This window comes from Poecilia latipinna, unplaced genomic scaffold (assembly GCF_001443285.1).
Source record: "Poecilia latipinna isolate Pla-1442-1.1 unplaced genomic scaffold, P_latipinna-1.0 Scaffold588, whole genome shotgun sequence".
Lineage (NCBI taxonomy): Eukaryota > Metazoa > Chordata > Actinopteri > Cyprinodontiformes > Poeciliidae > Poecilia > Poecilia latipinna.
Window position 1 is genome coordinate 226,351 of NW_015113204.1, and position 20,042 is coordinate 246,392.

At 39.8% G+C, this 20,042-nt stretch overlaps 2 protein-coding genes across 3 annotated transcripts in view; one reads left to right on the forward strand and one right to left on the reverse strand.

The window, feature by feature from the left end:
• Positions 1–4,984, forward strand: part of slc2a11a (solute carrier family 2 member 11a) — a 13,820-nt gene extending 8,836 nt beyond the window's left edge. Inside the window, exons 8-12 of the mRNA XM_015042422.1 lie at positions 1,503–1,613; positions 2,727–2,828; positions 2,941–3,016; positions 3,483–3,610; positions 4,243–4,984. Of these exons, the coding sequence (XP_014897908.1) occupies positions 1,503–1,613; positions 2,727–2,828; positions 2,941–3,016; positions 3,483–3,610; positions 4,243–4,458 (633 nt within the window). The 3' untranslated portion in view covers positions 4,459–4,984. The remainder of the gene's footprint in view (positions 1–1,502; positions 1,614–2,726; positions 2,829–2,940; positions 3,017–3,482; positions 3,611–4,242) is intronic.
• A 735-nt stretch (positions 4,985–5,719) lies between these two features.
• patz1 (POZ/BTB and AT hook containing zinc finger 1) lies at positions 5,720–20,036 on the reverse strand. 2 transcript variants are annotated; one of them, XM_015042429.1, is made up of 6 exons: positions 19,519–20,036; positions 16,760–19,468; positions 14,767–14,830; positions 14,511–14,682; positions 13,091–13,255; positions 5,720–10,545 (listed from the first exon to the last, which is right to left on the reverse strand). In XM_015042429.1, exons 2-6 carry the CDS (start codon positions 17,992–17,994, stop codon positions 10,064–10,066), a joined length of 2,118 nt encoding a protein of 705 aa, XP_014897915.1. In that variant the 5' UTR covers positions 17,995–19,468; positions 19,519–20,036; the 3' UTR covers positions 5,720–10,063. The 2 variants fall into 2 exon arrangements, with proteins under 2 accessions (XP_014897915.1, XP_014897916.1); XM_015042430.1 differs by lacking the exon at positions 13,091–13,255.
• Positions 20,037–20,042: the final 6 nt, after the last annotated feature.

Sequence of the window (20,042 nt, forward strand, 5' to 3'; positions counted from 1 at the left end):
TATATACTGCAATATTTCAGGGACTTACAGATAATGTACAGCAACATTATCTGATGTTCTTGTGGTAACGGCGTCCTTTGATGAATCTTTGGGATGTTGGTGGGAAATTTAGAAGGATTCCTCAGAACCGCCCGGTTGAGCTGCCAAGTTTGTGTTTGGACTTTATGTTCTTTACAATTTGTTCTCGAAATGGTTTATTACTGTAGGCAGCTGCAGAAGCATCATAGTGAATGTGTAAAAGAGCCCCAATTATTTTTATGTATGATTTCAACTCGTTTTAAAATCATTTGGGAGGCAATACATCACATACATCATACTTTCCTGGAACCTTTAGATTACTTTTTGGAACTTGAACAGCTGTTTTCCAGAACTTATGGGGTACGTATCCAAAAAAACGACGGGTTACTGTCAGCAAGTTGCAGAATAGTTTCATAGACAATTGATGATACATCTGAGAACTGCCAGTTTACTTTTACAAAAAAAAAGGCTATATAAGCACTGAATAACTGAGCACAACATCTGATTCTATATTTACACGTTATGTCATCAAACCGACATACATATAAAGTTTTGTGTAAATTCTGAAATTTAAAAATTAAAATAAAAAAATGTAGTTAAGAAAAATTAGCAATGCTTCATAACAATTTTACTAAAGTAAAAATAAAAAGCATGACGTTGTGAAACTGCTCCAAAGAGAACAACAAGTTTCTCCAGTAAATGTAACTGAGTAAATGCAGCTGGTTACAATCCACCTCTGGGATTGCACATTACTTTCAGGAAGCCATAAAGTTGTTTCAGGGACTTATAGTTTACTTTTCCTGGATCTTGCAAGTAGTTTACCTGGAACTTCTGAGTAAATTTCCAAAACTTACAGTTGCTATTCTGAAATTTACAGATGCCTCTCTTAAATCACGGGAAACCTTTTCAGAACCAGCAGATTACTGTCTTAGACTCTATCGGTACTTTCCAGGAATTTTTCCTGAAGCTTAAAACTGGGCTGCATTGTCTACTTGTATTCTGGCACCAGGGATGAGTAGCTATCAGAAATGTTTTCAATTTGATTCCAGTTTCCAAGTTCAGTCCATGTACTTTCATGGATTTACGGGTTACTTTCGGGAACAGGACTGTGTTATAAAGTGAGATATTACTAGTTAGTTTCTGCTCCTTACAGTCCTGCCCTTAAAGATACCTGTTAGATTCTGGAGTATAAACTCAAAATTACATGATTGCTTGGGGTGTATTATATATTCATTTATTTTTTGGTATTTTTACGATGAACTTTGTGCTGCTTTGCAACATTTCAAAGCATTATGACAACAGAAAACACTAACTAAATCTTTAAGACCTCTTAACCACATTTCTGGGAGCATTAGAGAAGACTTTATATTAACACAAATACTCAGAGTACAAATGCGGGCACAATCGACTTAAAAGCATTAAAACCCCATTAAAACGAGCACTGATCCCTCGTAACATATTCGCATTCTGTGTTCTTCTTACAGATTTACTTCTATGCATCTTACGTGTTTAAAGAGGCCGGCATATCTGAAGAGCAAATTCAGTATGTCACAATCGGCACTGGGACTTGTGAGTTCACAGCGTGTATTATGTGTGTAAGTTTCTGCCATTTAGTCTCTTGTTATGCAACCTGCTGAAGAGGGAGAAAAGCTGCAACTGGCAGTGCTTTAACAAAGGAGGAAAAGCCTGAACCAGTGCCTAGACCAGGGGTCCCCAAACTACGGCCCGCGGGCCGCATCCGGCCCGACACCTCATTTGCTCCGGCCCCCTGAACAATACCGGATCCGGCCCGCCTCCTTATACCAGATAGCATTCAGTGTTTTTTTTTTTTCATATATTGTATTTTCCGGTTTATATGTGGATTTTTCTTCAACCACCAGGGGGCTTTTGAGCAAATGTGAAACTTACTTTCCCTCAATGGAATATATACTCTTCAGTCCCAGTCACCGTTTCGCTGGCGGTTTTTTTCCATTTGCATTCTGGGTAAAAATCGATCTAAAACCGCGAATATGTCGTCAACCGTAATCCTGCGTCCCTGCGTCCCCCCCCCCCCGCTAAAGACAGACCGGTCCCCGACCACAAAAGGGAACACTTATGTGGCCCTCGCAGGAGAAAGTTTGGGGACCCCTGGCCTAGACTGTCAGAAAACAATTTTCTTTCCAGCAATAGAAATTAAACTTCAAACTTATAAAGTGAAACGGACTTTAAGTAGAGTGAAACTGCCCGTTGTAGCTTTGTATGTTGCATCAGACTATGAATAACATACACCAGATCTGGAGTGAGTAAACATACGTTGTTTGAAGAGGAGGATATATCACTTTTTTTTGTTTTTTTTTACCATGTACAGTACTCAACTAATCTGATTTTCTTCTTTTTATTGGACATCCTCCTCCACATACTATTAGCTCTGTAGTAATTTGACTCATTCTGCCTTTTTATGGTGTCATTAAAAAATTAACCACCTGACCAATTAGAACTGAGTGAATCCTTCAGGATGTCTGTTGAAGGAAACAAAGAGATAAACAAAGAGAGAAGATAACTAATGATACCCTGCCTTAACCAGCAAGTCTTAGACTATTTAAACAATGTTTAATCCATTGCATATTGTGGATATCTGTTCAGTGCAAGTACATGAAAGTGTACCAAATCTTAGAATATCTGCAACAATAAAAAACAGAGTCTGAAAAATGCGTATTTGACCCTTTCAGAATCTGCTGGTGGAGCGTAAAGGTCGGAGGTTCATGTTGATGGGAGGATTCCTCCTCATGACCGTCTGGGCCATCGTCTTCACCATCGCTCTGTCGTTTGAGGTAATCAGCATCAGCTCCAACAAATCTGCAGCTTTTACTTGTAATTATTTTATTCTAATGTTGCATATTTTATCATTTTGTTAAAAACAAGATGCTTCTTTTTTCAAAACAGCGGTATGTGTCTTGGATGTCTTACCTGAGCATGGCCTGCATCTTCACCTATATTCTCAGCTTTGGGATGGGACCAGGTAAGCTGAACAAAATGCTTTCCTCAAGATAAAATCTTAAATAAAATCTGTGGTGTGTGTTTTTTTTTATTTTAAACCTTTTGCAGCTCATCCCTAAATATGCACAAATGTATGTTTTTCTCCAAGTCTTAAAGACGAGTAATGCTGCAAAATAAGTCTGCTAACATAATATCTCTACACTCATGCAGTCTCACTATATTATATCTGCTGGACTGTGTCCATCCTGCAGTATAACCAGTTGATGAAATAAAGATTACTAATACCTTTGTAATATCATTATCCAAAGTGTAAGGGAATCAAAGCTATTTGCTCAGAATAAGCTGGAGATGTAACAGGGATGTCTTTTAAAATAAATACTAAAAATACTTCTCTTCTACTTTTACTTTGTGCTTCATACCTTAAAAATCCTAGTAAAGTTTAATACTCTTACTAAACTGTGCCTTCTCTTCTACTCTCTCTCTCTCAGCCGGAGTAACCGGCGTTCTTCCCACTGAGATCTTCAATCAGGCGGCGCGGCCAGCTGCATACATGATTGCTGGCTCCATGATGTGGCTCAACCTGTTCATCGTTGGGATGATCTTCCCATTTCTGGTGGTCAGTCTGCAGCCTTTGTCCCTCTATTTAAAACACCCGCTGCACCGGTAGTTCTTGTAGTTTAAAAATGAAGTGATTCAGACGTGGGAAAAGATTTGTAAAAGAAAAAAAAAGAATCACTGTTGAATAAGGTAAGGAAGGAAGCTGAAATGTACGTCTCACATACAGTTCTGAAACTGCTCACCATGCAAAGGAGCTGGACCTGGAATATTTGAAAATTATCTCTACCTCTATGTCTTCTGTTTTATTTTGCTTTTTAAAGATAAAAATATGAATATAAAAAATGCAAACAAGAACAAAACTCTCAAAATGAGGTAAATTATATATATTTTTAATGATTTGATGCAAATTAATGGGCTTTTTAATGATATTTGAGCTCAAACAATAGACATGCATGACCTTATAATTTCCTAATAAAAATATTTGATATTAGATTTTACTATATTTGAGATTTTTTTTTTTTCATATATTTATCACATTTAAACCAAATATTGAACCTCGAGGTATTTTCTGTAATTACTTTAACACAACACACTATGAATTCTAGGCCTCAGTCTGTGCAGAATAAAGAACAGCAATAATTTTAAGCGTTTTTTTTGTTTTGTTTTGTTTATTTTTTGCTATTTTTGCAGAGTGGACTGAGTGAATACTGCTTTGTGCCTTTCGGAGCCATCTGCCTGTCGTCCGCTCTGTACATCGGCCTGTTTTTACCAGAGACGAAGGGAAAATCTCTGTCAGTCATCACAAGTGAATTCCACGGGATGAACTTCAAAGGGCAAAATGAAAAAAGTTTGGAATTACAGACTCAATATAAGCTTGGCGAAGTGTGTCTTTCCACAGCCTTATAGGCAGACTATTTACCGCTGTAACAACCACTCCACTGTATGCTTCGTTTTATTAATAAAGGAAAAAACATAAACTGTAGGTGAATCACCAAGAGGGTGTTTCTGTCTCAAAACGGCAAAAAGTTAACTTAAATATAGAAAATTGAATCTCCATTTGTTAACAGACAAAACTGACTACATTTTATTTAAAACTATTTCAACTTAAAATTTCAAACCAGTGAATGTTCATTTGATATTCATTGGGTTTTTTTGTGACTGAAACAAAACCTGTTTTAATTATGTTTCCTGCATAGCTTTAAAAATAAAAGGTTTTTCTGTTTATTAAGAATGTTATAAAGACATGTTTCTAAATCCATGATGTTGGAGTTGTTTGTACTTGTAAATATGTACCTATTATGCAGCGGTTGCTGCTCTGAGACATGGACTGTCTTGTCTTGAATTCTTCCGTGAAAACAAATGTTTGTGTGTCTAAAATAGTAAAATTACATGAACAAATATTGTCAGTAAAAAATAGTATTTGTGAACTTGTGATTAGACAAATAATACCGTGCCTTTCGAAAGTATTCACATTACAGCCACCAACTTCAATTTAAGTTATTGACAGAATCTGATGCATGATTTTCAAATGACATGCACATAAAAGCTGAAAATGTGTGGTGTGCATTTTTATTTAACCATCTTTGCTCCTTTAATTAAACTTCTTCCCACTGGTGTGTAGTTGGTTCCCAGTATAAATTCAGCAGTTCTGTGAAAGCCTCAAATGTTTTTTAGCGAATGCTTCTGTACAAATGGCATTGTGAAGACCAAATAAAAGACTTGGATTGTTCAAACCTGAACTTGAGTAAAGATTTGTTAAAACACTGTTGATCTTTTAAGCCTTTAATCTTTTAGGAGACACTCAGTTTCACTGCTGCATTCAACACTAATCATGGTGATTGCATATTTTATGCACCGTTACATGTTTACCCTTTATTAGTGAAACACTTTTGAATATTGCTAAACTTTCTTGTTCTCATCATCACTCATCTAGTCATGACAGTGTAACAGTCAGTCTTCTGTCATAAATGATTACACATATGCACATCAATTATATTATTATTATTGGTTTTAATTATTTTCAATCTAAATCGCCGGGGTTATTAATCATTTTGGAGCTCACTTGTATACGAGTTTGTTTAGTTCATTTTGAGAACTAAACAAAAGCTTCCAAGTGGCATAATCAAAGTTCAGGCAAAATAGCTACTTAATAATCACAGGACAAATGTTTGGAGATTTTCAGCTGCAATTTATTTGATTCTCATCTCTAAACCAAGAATTTGAGACGAGACTCAATAACAGAGTACAAAAACAAATATCTATAGAAAAGTAAGCTCATAATGAAATATGTCCAGACGTCATAACAAAACACAGAGTTCAAGTGTTTTTAAGAGCAATCCCGTCGAGTACAATGATAAAATACCAAGGTAACATATTGTACATCTTGCGCTTTTTATACAAAAGTGTCAATGCAAGTCACTCTGTACAATTTTTACCCTTTAGAAAAGAAAAAGGACCGTTTTATTTTTATTAATCCACTGCTGAGCACAATCAGTATTTGGAAGGCACTTTGCAACAGACAAAAAGCAGAAAGCAAAACCTTTAACCCAAAAGCAATCAATTAATATCATAATTCAATTTTGGGAAAGAACAAACAGATCTTATATTCCTAATAACGTCTAAAACAAAGGTTTATTACTTTTTTACAGCATATTCCAGGTGTTCTAAACAGTAAATGTAACAAAACCTTCAAATGAGGAAACACCAGTGCAGAATGGGTAAAAAGAAAAAAGAAAAAGCTTGGTCAAAGAGTCGAGCAGCTGGCAGTGTGAGCGCTACCACGGCAACGTGATAGATAGTTCAGTGTAACTAATATAAACGACTACAGCCACCAACCAGTGATCGACATTCAGTCCCCAGCTCAGCTTGCATGCCTGAACTTTACACTTCAGATGGCCATAACTTAACATCCCTCCCAACAACACAAGAAACTAAACCAGAATATGTACAAAACTCACCACTTACAAACACAGATCAAACAGGTTGGTTCATATATTTATCTATTTATATATATATATTTATAAAGAGAGAGAAAGAGTGAGTGAGTGTGTGTGTGAGTGTGTGTATGGAAGGTATATACACTTGTTACAATCACAATATAACCATAAATAATATAGGAATGTACTAAAATACTCACAAATAATTAAACGGCATACACTGAGATCCATCATCCACTCACCGCATACACACACCGTCAGCCCTTCACTGCTAGACTGAGTCTGATTTGCATCGCAATACACGTCTTCAACAAAAATAAACAAGCATGAGAATACATCTGATGCGTGAAGTTCAGTGGGTGCTTCGCAACCGTGCAGATGTGACAGAGCGGAACTCTGTGCTCGAAAAGTTTCATTGTACTTCAGCTTCAAATATTTACAGGAAAATGTAAGGGAGGCGAGTCATGATTAGGGCTACAGTGGAGAAGCAATTAAGATAAATCCAGAAATACGGTAGAATCGGGTGCTTTGGAGCAAGAGCCAAATAACTTAAAACATAAACGTTTACTGGCTTTTATTCCTGCTGAGCTTTGAGCGACGAGTAAACCAAACTGAGGGTTTGAAACTAAGCTGACTGGATGTCAAAACGTTTGATGCCTTTGAGGTGAATCAAGCATACCCATTAAAATATGTTGCATAATTCCTCATGTCCCCACAAAAAGAGGTTTTCAATGAACCGCTTGCTTGCCTCTGCCACATGAACGCATCGCTTAAGACTCTCAATCGTGTAACGTCCGACCCAAGAAAGGAGCCGTGTACGTAGAGAGCCCCGCGGCAACGGGATGCAGCACAAACGGCTCTGAGCACAGGATGAAGAGGAAGAGGAAAAGTCCAGATGATGAAGGTGTAAAACCACTGACCAGGTGGCTCCGTCGGCTGCGACTCGCTCCCTCGGCGAAGCGTCCCAACACCTCTTCCACAACACACATATTCACGCCTCCGTTTACCATAAATTAAAGTGAAAACACAAGAATAAAACAAGATTTTTGACAGTAAATTAAAAAAAAAACAAACAAACACAAAACTCAGGGTATGAATAAGTTATTAAAATATAATCTACATCTTTTAAAATATATATAAGGAAAATATACCTGATCTTGGTCCCCGTTTCATGCATTTAACTCATTCAAGAAACTAACGCAAAGACTCGGACATCATCCAGACCTTCTATTTAAAATCGGTCTGCGAATCCCCGATTTCCTCTTTTAGTCTCCTCCTCTGTTTGGACGCGTTTTAGTGAAATTAAGAAACGTAATCAAAGTAGGACTTCTGGTTCAGCAGTATCAAATAGAGAGGAGATTTAAAAAAAAAAAAAAGTCAAATCATTGTCCATTTAACAAACTCTAGCCACGTTCGTCTAAATTTAAATCAATCCATGACTTTTCTTCCTTGAATATTTTTTCTTCCTTTTAAACAATTTAATGAGCACATAAAAGACAAACAAAGAAAGTCCCTTTGAAAAGTGCTTCTTAACTGTATGAGGGTGTTTAAAAACTGATATTTCTGAAAATATAATATACAGCAGGCCTGGTACAGATTAGTGAAAACCCTTAATGTAAATTCGTCTCCATCACTGCAGCATAATCTCGATACGAAGTAAATCCAATATTTAAGTTTGTTTTTCTTTCCTCCAACTCAGTTTTAGAAATAATAAACAAAATATCTGATGATACAATTATTAGCCTGCGATAAAATGTAAAAATGCTTTATAACTAATATGATGTAATATTAACATAAATTGAAATTTACTTCAGACTTCTTGTCCTGAGGTATATACACAATGTGACGGACTTAATTCTCTTAACAGCTCTGCAAAATGGGAAAGACATCCAACATGTGTTGATCTTCAGAAGTCTATACATCTACAAAAATAGCTATTAATCTTCGTTTTTCCACACGATATAATAATCAGAGTTATGTTAAAATATTAACTATAACTGGAACTAAGAAAGGTGAACAAGGACCGATTTTTATCTTGCCAAAACTAAACGTTTGTCAAACTCTGTTGGTTACTTTAACCTGAACCATGTGCTTAGACCAGATGACAAACGTTAAGCTTTTGAGGGAAAAAAAAAAAACCCTCCAGGTGAGTTTGGTGTAAAATAAAGGTACGGTGGAGGATCTGTGATGCTGTGGGTCTGCTTCTCTTCTACAGGGCTTAGAAACTTTGGCATCGTGAATTCGTTGAGATACCGCGCTGATTAACAAAGCAAATCAAATGAGAACAGAAATAACGCATTTGAATCATGATCGATTCGTCTCCATGGTGACCTCAGTCACCCAGACCTAAATAATACAGAAACGTTGTGGGAAGAGCTGAAGAGAAGACAGCATAAGAGAGAACCCTGACCTCTGAAGGGCCTAGAGAGATGGTGTGAAGGGGAATAGTCAAAGATCCCTCCTCTTACTGAAAGTTAAGACTTCACTTTCTCTATTCACACACTGTTTACAAGTCAGTAATAACTGCTTTTTTTGTGCTAAACGCTAATCTCAGATACTGAAGAGAGTTTAAAATGTGAACCCTAATGAGACGTTTGTCCTGAAATAAGAGTCATGTGGGACCAATAAATGAAACTAACATCGATGTAAGTGTGTTTCACTCACAAATATGATGTTGGAAATGTGCGTTATTTATACTGAATGGATCTCTTAGAAAAGCCCCACTACCTGGACAATTTTACTGTATTTTCCCATTAACATTTTATTGTTAAAACAGTTCAGTTTTCAACTTATCCTGAGCTGAAATAAGCGTTTCATTTTTCGTTATTGAGGAGATCAATTAGGCACCAGAACATTGGTTTAAAAAAAGTAATTGGAGAATTTATAGGGTTTTATCCCCTCTTTTTTTAGTGCTGCTGCAATAACAGATGAATTTATTTTAAGGTTAGTTTTGCATCTTTACCAGTGTGATTAGAAGCTGCATCTCTTGTTCTCAAATAGTGTCAAAAAAAAAAAAAAAACTGAAGCCAATTTAAATTCCCACCTAGAAAACAAAACAACAAAAAAATGATTACATGAATTTAAATATAAGCCCTGCTGTTGCTCTGAGGTAAAGACATCTGTAATTGCTGGGATGGCCAAGGATCCATTTTAAAGCTGGCTAGAGCAGCTAAAGTGAGAAAGTTAGCAACTACACATAATGGTAACGTCGATAAGTCATCTCATGAGAAGAATATTTGTGCAGCTGAGAAAGCTCAGAATAAAACCATCGGAGAAAGAAATGTAACACAACCTTCAGAGACTGATATCAGTGAAAACAAAAACACTCATTTCTTTACACACAAACTTTAAATGGTGAACACACCCCTTTTTATCCTCTGAAAAAGTAGAAAAGTAGGACTTCGATGGCAGTTTCTGACAAAAACTCTGGATGCAGGTTAAGCAACGAGACAAACAAAAAGAGTAGTCTTGAGGCAAAGTTCTTCCCAAACACGGGGCGTTTTCTGTGGGCAACCCGGCTTTGTCCTAAGAACGAAGAGGCCAAGCGGCGGCCTGTAAAAGCCTCCGAGAAATTGTTACTTCCCTCCAAACTCGATTCCACTCTGACCTGCCTCGGCGTCCACAAGAGACGAGGCGAAGGCAGACTGGACTATCTGAAAGCCAAATGACTCGAGGAGGGACATGTTTTGTTGGGGGGAGAAGGGGGACGTTAGGGAGGGTGCCATCTCGCTTAAGCCAGGCCCCGGGACCCCGTGGGCCCGCTGGGCTTTGTGAACTCGGTGCTGGTGCTTGTTGAGGTAGGACTTGGTGCGAAACGCCTGGCCACAGATCCCACAGATAAACTTCTTCTCGGGGTCTCCGTTGGCTTTAGAAGCATCTGGAGAGCCAAGAATCCCGGTGGGAGCCCCGTTGCAGGCGGCGAGGGAGGGCATCTCAAGCTCCGGCCCCTCGGGTTTGGTCGGAGACTTGAGCTCGTCAACGTTGGACAATTCCCTTAGAGAAGTATCCGACTCCTCAGACTCCAGGTGGGGACACTTGCCGGCGTTTTCCTGCCCGTCTGCGGTGAAAACAGCACAGATGGCAGAGAGAGGATGAAGCAGCAGAAATAGGAGACAAAGGGAGACATGGATTAGGAGACATGAGTGAAAAACAAAAAAAAACAAAAGAAAAACCAGAATGTGACATATCTAACTTCAAAGAACTGATAACACAGACAAATTAAAGCAGCAGCTGTTACAGCTGAGGGACAAACAGAGGTTGCAGCTCAGCCCAGTTGCCTCACAATCCAACAGGATTTATGCCGCTCCATCCAACCAATAAGCCATGCTTGCTCCATGCACACCCAAACCTTCCTGCAGGACTGTATCACATTTTTTTTCTTGTTAATATTTGCAGTTATTAAACCGATTAGCACACATAACGCAGTGTTTTCACAGATTAAATCCCTCTGATATGAACTATTGTCCCATGGGTGAGTTATTGTCCGAACAGCAACAATCCCTCCTCAGGTAGTGCTGCAAAGGAAAACGAGGGTAATCCCCGAAACCTGCTGCTTCAGTTGATTCAACAATATCCAGGGGATTTGTAGTCAAAATTTATAGCTCAACTTTTAATTATCAACAGGTCTTTCCAAAAGCATTTATGCCCCGTGAACTTTCCCATGCTACAGCAAACTTCAGTGTATGCTGTCGGGATTTTATGTGACAGACCAGCACAAAGTAGTACGTAATTGGGAAGTGGAAGGAATACTACACGAATTATTTTGTAATAAGGAGAAAAAAAAAACTAACAACAAAAAAAAAAAACAATCTTGTAAACTGAGCCGACTGATTGTACTCAACCCCTTTTACTGTGACACTTCTGAATTAAATCCAAGGTGACCAACTGTGCTCAGCACACAATTCATTAGTTAGCAGACTTCATCAGGGAGTAATTTCAGCTCAGTATAAATTCAGTTCTGCAAAGGCCTCTGTATTTCGTGAGATAACATTAGTGAACAAATATCACCATAAAGATTTTTATGGGATTTATTGAAGGGCACCAAGAAGAACGCGATTTTTGAAAGCAAGTAACAAGAAGTCCTGTTTGCAGTTTGCCACCATCCGTGTATGAGGCCCAGCAAACGTAGGGAAGGTTTTACATGAGACCAAATGTAAACCTTGTGACAACATGAAGTTTGGAGGAAAACTAACAATCACCCTGAAAACTATGAGGCTGACATTCTCAATGTTTTGGATTTTACATTAGTTTGACACACAAATGACGAATAATTGTCAAATCACTACAAAACGTAATGGCATGCTGACTACACAGTACAATCATCTGAATCTGTAGTGGAAATATCTAAGACTTGCAGGACACCGGTCCCTGCTAACTGGACTCGGAAGCCCCTGATCTAGATCAAAGCATATTCATATTCATATTCATGTTAGCGGCTTAAATCCAGGTGAGAATCTGTAGTTCACAGATGCTCTCCAGCCACGCTGACTGAGATTGAGCCACTTGTAAATTCACCCACTGCAGTGAAAGGTGGCTCTACAGAGCACCGAGTCAGGGGGCCGTAAAAACAAAAACACATTTGGCATTTTTCTTTCACATCTAAATCACGCACTCTTTTGCGTCAGTCTATCACATAAGTGTTTTTTCTATTGCAGCTTTAATTTTGTGATAAATTCTAAACAGCTTCAAGGAGTAGGAATACTTTCCAAGGCACTGGACAATTATTTTGGCACCTTTTAGGAAGAGAATCATTACAATTCCTCGCTTTGTGTAAATGCACATAGTTGAACATAAATCTGCCTATGCTTCATTTTTTTTTTTTTTTTGTCCACTTTTGACTCTTGGTTCTCGGTGTGCTGCGTCTATGCTGTGGGTTTTCCCCTGCAGAAATGTCGCCAGTGAATCCAGGACGGGCATATGGAGCACACTCCAGGACGATCATGCATCAATGTGCGTAGGTGAGAGAACTGCTCATGAACCAGCCAAGCAGAAACACACACTTAACTCTGCAGCCATAGCCATGCTGGACAGCAACACACACACACACACAGGCGAATGTGACACACGTCATTTAAATCAGCGCTAGAGAAAATGTTGAATAATCTCGTATGTTCTCAATCAATTTATTGCATAATCGCAGATTTGGTTTAGGAAGAAACAAATTGTCCCTTCAAGAAATAAAAGTCTTGAGGGGGTGGACAGGGTGTTATTTATGAGTGGATGCAGTGAGTGGTATCATTATTTCTGCCTTCCAGATAAATGACCACAAGTATGCCGGTGTTTGCAACACTTTTCCAGCTCTCATTTACAGTCGACTGCAAGATATCAGCAGTGTAAAAGTCAGCTTTTAATGTAAAACATAAAAAAATAAAAAAATAAAAACTGTTCTGGACATAAAGTAGAGAAAATGTTCTCACTGTTCTTTGCGAGTGAAGTTGCGATGGTAAATGTTTTAAAATAAAAAAAGAATGAAAGCAGCAACTGAGTCGTGCCCAAGTTAAAATACGTGGCGAGCTCGCAGCTCGTTTCTCTGTAGCCAGCGCCAGCCAGAAACATGACAACAAGCCGTGGAGGTAGCAGGAGGCGAGAGGGCGACTGCTTGCCTTCCACTGAGCACTGGCGTCCCATTTGGTAAGGGGTGCCGTTGTGCATCTGGAGCTGCAGCTCCCCCCTTGGATCAGGGAAGGTGTGCATTGTGGCAGAAGTGGGCAGTGGTGAGCCATGGTGCGTCTTTATATGAACCTTAAGGTAGGACGCAGTGGAGAAACCTGAGGCCAAAAACACATAAAGAACAAGGCAGTTGCTCGGTACAGTCAAAGCCTTGGCTATAAGAGAAATTCCTTCAGCAACAGCAAGCTAACTTCTTGATCTGTGGGTCTGGAATAACACCAGACTCCAACAAAGGTTCAAACCAACAGCTGAAAATGACAAACCTCCAGCCATCCAAACCTAGATAAGTCACCAGCACAGAGCTACGTAGCTCTGCTTCTGACTGCAGCAGACAGTGCCCAGCAAAAGCATTTACATTTCATCACAATACAACCACAAACTTGTATAATGACTTGTATTTAATTTTTTTTTTTTTTTTAAGATTTTATGCAACAGACCAGCACAAAGTACTGCGTTATTGTGACGTGGGGAAAAAAAAGAAAGAAGTGAACTGGTTGGTGAAACTGTTTCTACGCAGCAAGAAGGTCTTGGGTTTGAATCCCAGCCTGCAGTTTGCATGTTCTCCCAGTGCATGTGGGTGTTCTAAATGATGTGCCATTTTGTGTTTGTCACATAAAATCTAAAAAAAAAAATTAAAAAAAATTGTGGTTGTAAATGGAAAATAAATGTTGCAAAGTTTATGATGTTGTAACCAACTATCCTCCAAGCAAGGCATGACATTGTTAACAACTTAAATTTCAACTCTATGAATGAATAAAATGCACTAAGAGACAAAATAAGTCATAATAAAACCTATAATCCAACTAAGCAAATTGTCTGGGAGCGAAGACAACACTTTGAGCTCACAGGAGGTGAGGAGTATGGAACTCCAAAAACAACTGCTAAGGTGGATCCAAAGTTTCCTTGATGCTTCTTTTTTTGTCCAAAATAATCTTACACAGACAGATTTTATCAAAAGTCTGAAGAAAATTCTGTGGCATTCATGATTACTACAGATTCAGACCCAAAAAATGTCTATTTGTCAATGTCATGTGAATCAGACGAGGAGAACTCGTGCAAATTCTGCTTGAGACCTAGAAAGAATGTATCAAGTTCAACTTGCTCTGCACCACAGTGAGGAGTCATTTGACAAGAGCCTTCAATGTGTATTTTTAGACATTTGATTAATTTTAGCTCTGATAACCTGGAGACAAAACACACAGTCTATTTCTGGAACAAGCGAATAAAACACCTTTGAGCGGTTCCTTTTCCCACATTTAGTCCAACAAGTCGACGCAAATCTGAATTCTCGTCAGCAAAATAGATAAACCGTTATTCAGATGTGCAACTGCTCAAGGTTTTGGCAACAATTACCTTTATTGCAAATGCCACAGTAGTTGTGAGTTCCCTCGCTGTGTTTCTTCAGGTGGTCCGTCATGTACGCGGCTCGCAGGAACTTGCCGCAAACTTTGCAGGGAATTTTGTCCTCGTGGCACGCGAGGTGCGACCGGAGGCGATCTCTTGTCGCGAAGGAGGCGTTACAAATCTGAAGCGTGCGGAGAGGGCAAACGTAAACACTCACACGTCACCGTTAAACTCAAAGGTTTTAACATTAAGTGCTGATGGTTACCTGGCACTTGTGGGGTCTCTCTGTCGTGTGCACTTGTTTAATGTGTCCATTCAGGTGGTCAGGTCTGTAAGCAAAGTGCAAAAAATATGAAACATGTATGATTTTTTTATTTTTTAATTTTTTTTTTTTACTGCAAAAACAGCATCAATCGTTGCAGATTACTATGCCATCTACGATAAATGTTAAACACAATTTGCACAGGATTGTGTTTTCTCCACAGGAGCCGTTGAATTTCTACACCCTAATCAAATTTACTGTAAACCACCAGATCGACTTCAAATACAACAAACGGGTCTTTTTTAGTTACAGCAGGTTTCCAATCTACAAAGTAATCTCAAAACATAATTTGGAGATAAAAATCCATGCTCTTCTCACAACTCGTCTAGATTATCGCAATTAATTTATGCTGGGATCAGTCAGTTGGCTCCAAAATTATGGAGCAGATTGCCATTAAACATTAGACGGGCATCTTCTTTCCTGTGTTTGAGTCTCATAAAAAACACACTTATTTGCAGTGGCTTTTTGACACGGCGTGGGTTGCTCTGTTGTCGTTTACCACAATCTTTCTAGTGAGTTTTATTCCGCTTTAGTTTAGTATGGTACAGCATCTTGGTTAAACAAATGTTGTTTTGTTTAAATAATCCATTTTCCAAATATTTTTTTTTACATTTTTGGAGACTAGTTTACACTTCTGAATAAGATTAACTGCTGATCAAATGGGTGGGGGAAAAAAAAAAAGGCAGCGGTTCTAAATCTTTGTCCTCCTGGACCGCTGTCCTTCACATTTCAGATGCTTCTCTGCAAATTAAAATGATTGCATTACCTCCGCAGCGGCGCCACCAAGTGCTGCAGAAGCCTGTTAATTACTAATTCACTTAAGTCAGGTGTTGGGGCAGCAGGGAAACAGCTAAAACATGCACAGCACTGGGTTCTAACGACTACTGAGGAAAAAAAATTTAATTAGGCATCTGGGAGACAGAAACCTAAATGATTTTAAAACAGTTTTTGTCTACGGAGCTTGTGAAGGCATCCCTCAGTTGTTAATGAAGAAATCCCTACTGCAGCTGGATTGGACTCTGCTTGACGTCGTCAACAAGAGATGCAGGATTTTAGATCACATACTTTCTTTTGTTTAACAGCATTTTAATGAGACCTGAGGGAAAGGGACTGGGGTGACCTGAGTTTTACTGCAGCGCTGCTTCTCCCCCACATGTTGCTGTGCACTGCTGGCAAACTGGCTGAAAGAACACTGCCATTCGATTCCCCTATTTATAACACAAATTCGGAAATATCACCTAACAAAATGTGGGCTTCATGCTACTTTTTTTAACTTGCAATTGTGCGTCAAACTCAAAATAAATATTGTATTTACACAACTTTAATAATCCATAGGATGTATTGCTGTATTCTGACAGGAGCAGGAATATTTGATGCTTTTCTGATTTAGAGAATAGCAACATGATCACAACATATATTGTTTTAATGTTAGTAAACATTTTTAAAGTGCAGACAATACTTTAATGCAAGTCAAAATGTGCCTTATCACACATGTATGTAGTAAGCATTGTTGTTTTTTAATTTTGTTGGTTATGGTTTAAAGTCAATAAGCCAATTAGTAATTATGTAATAAAAATATTTTTACCAATTGAGACCAATGAAGTGTTTTAATGCTGAACTATCAAGCCTATTGAAAAATGTGTCATGTACTGTAGAGTAAATTAATTCAATACTTTGCAAAGGGTTCCTTAATATTTACTGGATCGGTGGCATGGAGGCAATCATGAGTTGCAGCCATCTCCTTGTTGCTTTCGCACCTTTTCCTTCCACTAAACTTTATAATATGATGCACGGTACCAAGGTCATGTGACTGGAGTCAGGCTATTTTAAAAAAAATAAATTTACAACACTGTACACAGCCCTGGTTCTTGGTTATGTAAACATTCAATTCTCTAGGAACCACCAGCAGCTGTTCTCACCGTGGGATCCAACTCACCTGGAGAAACCCTTCCCACAGCTTTGGCACACATACGGTTTGCCAACCGAGCCATCGTGGGACCGAACATGGTACGACATCCGGTCCTTGCGCTTGAACCGCAGCCCGCACACGGGACACGCGTACGGCTTCTCCCCGGAGTGGGACAGCTTGTGTCGGTTCAGGTGATACACGTCCCGGAAAACTTTCCCGCAAATGTCACAACCCACATGCCGCCTGGTCCGCTCCCGCTTGCGGTTGTTGTCCAGCGCCAGTCCTCCGGGTAGCTGCACCCCGTTTTCCAGCAGCCCGGACTGCGATAGTAAAGACAGACCCCCCGGTGTTGACAGGCCGTCTCCGAGGCTGTGGACGCCCCCGGTGGAGGCTCCGTGTTGCGCTTCGTGGTTCTTTAACCGAGACGCTTCTGTGAAAGCTTTCCCGCAGGCCCCGCAGGGGAACAGCTGTCCGTTGTCCTTCTGGTTAATGTGATTAAAGTGGACAGCCTCTTTCTTCGGTCTCCCTCTTCCCCGTTTGGATCCAGGCGAGCCAGCGTCGTGATGGAACATGCTCCCCGTGATTTCCGCCGACGGGGACATAGAAAGTCCTTCGACAGGCTCCAACATCGGCACCGACGACTCGCAGCCGTCCTCCAGCAGCACTGCTGGCGTGTCTCCGCTCTGGTCCAAATGCATCTGCGTGTTGTTCACAAAGCCTTGGCCGTTTAACAATATACCCGTTCCGTTTACCAGCTCCGGCGGAGCCACGGGGAAACCCAGCTCCGTGGCCCCCGCGGCCTGGAAGAGGCTGGCCTCTCCTCCCCGGGTGGTTGGGACGAGGATCTGGACGTTGGACTGCTTGATGACCTCCTGACATATCTCGATGACGGACCGCATCAGCAGAAACTTGGCAGCGGTCATCAACTCCGGGAAGCACTCCAGCCGAACCACGATCCTGGAGGTGTAAGCGAAGTCCAGGATGTCTTTGAAAACTTTCGGGCTGATCGTGTGCATCTCCAGCTCCTTGGCGTCGCCCTCGCCCTCTGTCTGACGGCCGAACACCGACTCGAAGTACTCGCTGCAGGCGGCCAGCACTGCTTTGTGAGCGGGGAAGCTCTCCTCGCCGACGCGCAGGATCACGTCGCAGAACCTGCCTCCATCTTTCCTCTGAACGTTGAGGTTGTGTAGCATCTCCGCGCTGTGCTTGCTCACCTGGTAGGTGTACGAAGAGGTCCAAGACGGCTCCGCTACCTTCTCCATACCGAATTCATCAAACAACAATGGTCGTTAGCGTCGACCGACGGAGAACTGACAGATTACGCCTTTACCGTCTCGATCCACCGAGGCCAGCTAGCTAGAAAAGCCCGAACCAGCCGCCCCTCCCGTCGCTTTAGCATCTACCGTTAAACGTTAGCAGCAGCAGGGGAAAAATGGCAGCCCCCCAGCTTCCTGTGAACTTTGGCCCTGCTTTCTTAAAGGGTGGGGGTCGCTCTTGTTTGGTTTATAAAAGCTCTTATAGTTTGATACTAGATAAAAAATGTTTTCATGTTTTCTGCCTTCAAGGTTGGTTACTTCGAGGCGTTTCACCGCGGGGGAGTTTAATGTTTTTCAGGTTAAACATTAACACGCAGGTCTCTGTTCTTCCTGTGTGTTTTTTAAAGCACCTCCCCCAACCAAACTGACCCCCCTCCTTCTGTCTCTACAGACGCCTTCAAAATGAACACTGTACCCAATTAAAGCACATAGGAAAGATGGTGAAAATAAACATGCTCACATTTGCACTTAAATAGCATATGTTATAGAGTTTACATTTTAAGTTTATATTATACTAGTGGTTGGGGTGAGATATTAGTGTGGGACTTGGGGTGATCTTAAAATTTAATTCAAAAATACTTTAATGCCAAGGGAAATTAAATACAACTCGTTTTTCAAATTAATGGAAAGGCATTGATGATTGTGGGCAGGATGGATCTCCTGTAGCGGACCTTGCATTTCTGACTGAAAACACTTTGTAAGCATATTCATAACTGTTAAAGGGAGAAAAATAAAAATGTGATTATACTGTATTGCAATCTATGTAAACAAAAAATAAACATATTACCCAGCAAGTGTTGGGTAATTTCCTGTTTTCTCAAGTTCTTCAAGAATAGATCACACCACCTCAAAAATGGCTTAGTGACCCTTTGAGACAGACATCATTGGTGCTGTCTAGTCTATTCTTGAATCGATTTCAGTCTGACCACAAGGTTTATTTTTGAAATCAGCCTACTTCATTATAGCTGAAAGGTTCAAGTTCTACCATTTCCTTTTATGGGCCCAACAGTAATCCTAGGCATGGCAAGTGAACCTACAAAGGGTTAAGTAGATTAAACAGGGGGGGTAATTATTTTTCCATCTAGGGCCAGGTTGGGTTTCAATAGCTTTTTGTCCTCAAATAAAACAATTTGAAAACATCTCCTTGTATTTGAGATAATCTGATAATCATTTTGTTTGATCTGAAAACATACATAAGTGTATGTGGTTAAATATAACCCGATGCTGCTTTCCAGCACTGTATAAATCAAATTCCCATTGCTGATACACACCTATATGAAGTCCCCTTTAACCCCAACTGTATTACCAGTAATTCTAGTTCAAGTTTCAGTAAAGGGATTTTAAAAAAAATCAGATTGTTGACAAGTTTTAGAAAACTGTTGAAAGCCCCATTTTCAAAAATGGTTTAGTTAAAATACTCCTGGTTGGAAAGGAGCTGGTATTGGATAACATTTAATGGCCCAAGCACACAATAAGCCAATTTCAGAAGCAGAATTATTTCAAAGGTTTGAAAGGAAGGGCTTCTCTGCATCATGCAGCTTGCTCCGCCACAGCAAAAGTACCATCTGTAATCTTCAGCTCAAGCTGAATAAACCAGTCAACTACTTCAGTGTAGACAAATGCATGTTTGAACAGGATTTGAGCAAGTGCAGTTCAAGACCTTTGATTTGAAGATTCAAAGGATTATCTGAAAATGTAAACACAGGTGCTTTAAGAACAAACCAGTATTAAAAAGAACATTTACAAGTTGTTTCTTTTACTCAAGTTTTTATTTATTAATTCTATTTGTGCTTCTTATAACTTAATAGCACATAAACTGAATCCCAAACACCCCCAATGACGGTGTGAGCAGTGTTGAATTCTTGTGACACGGGACTGGAGAATACAGTGGAAGAAATTAAAGGGAAACAGGGAGTGAGGGGGGCAAGTCCAAATAAAAAAAAAAAAAAAAGGCACAACCAGCTTGTTGCATCCTCCATCAGTGTCTTGCTATA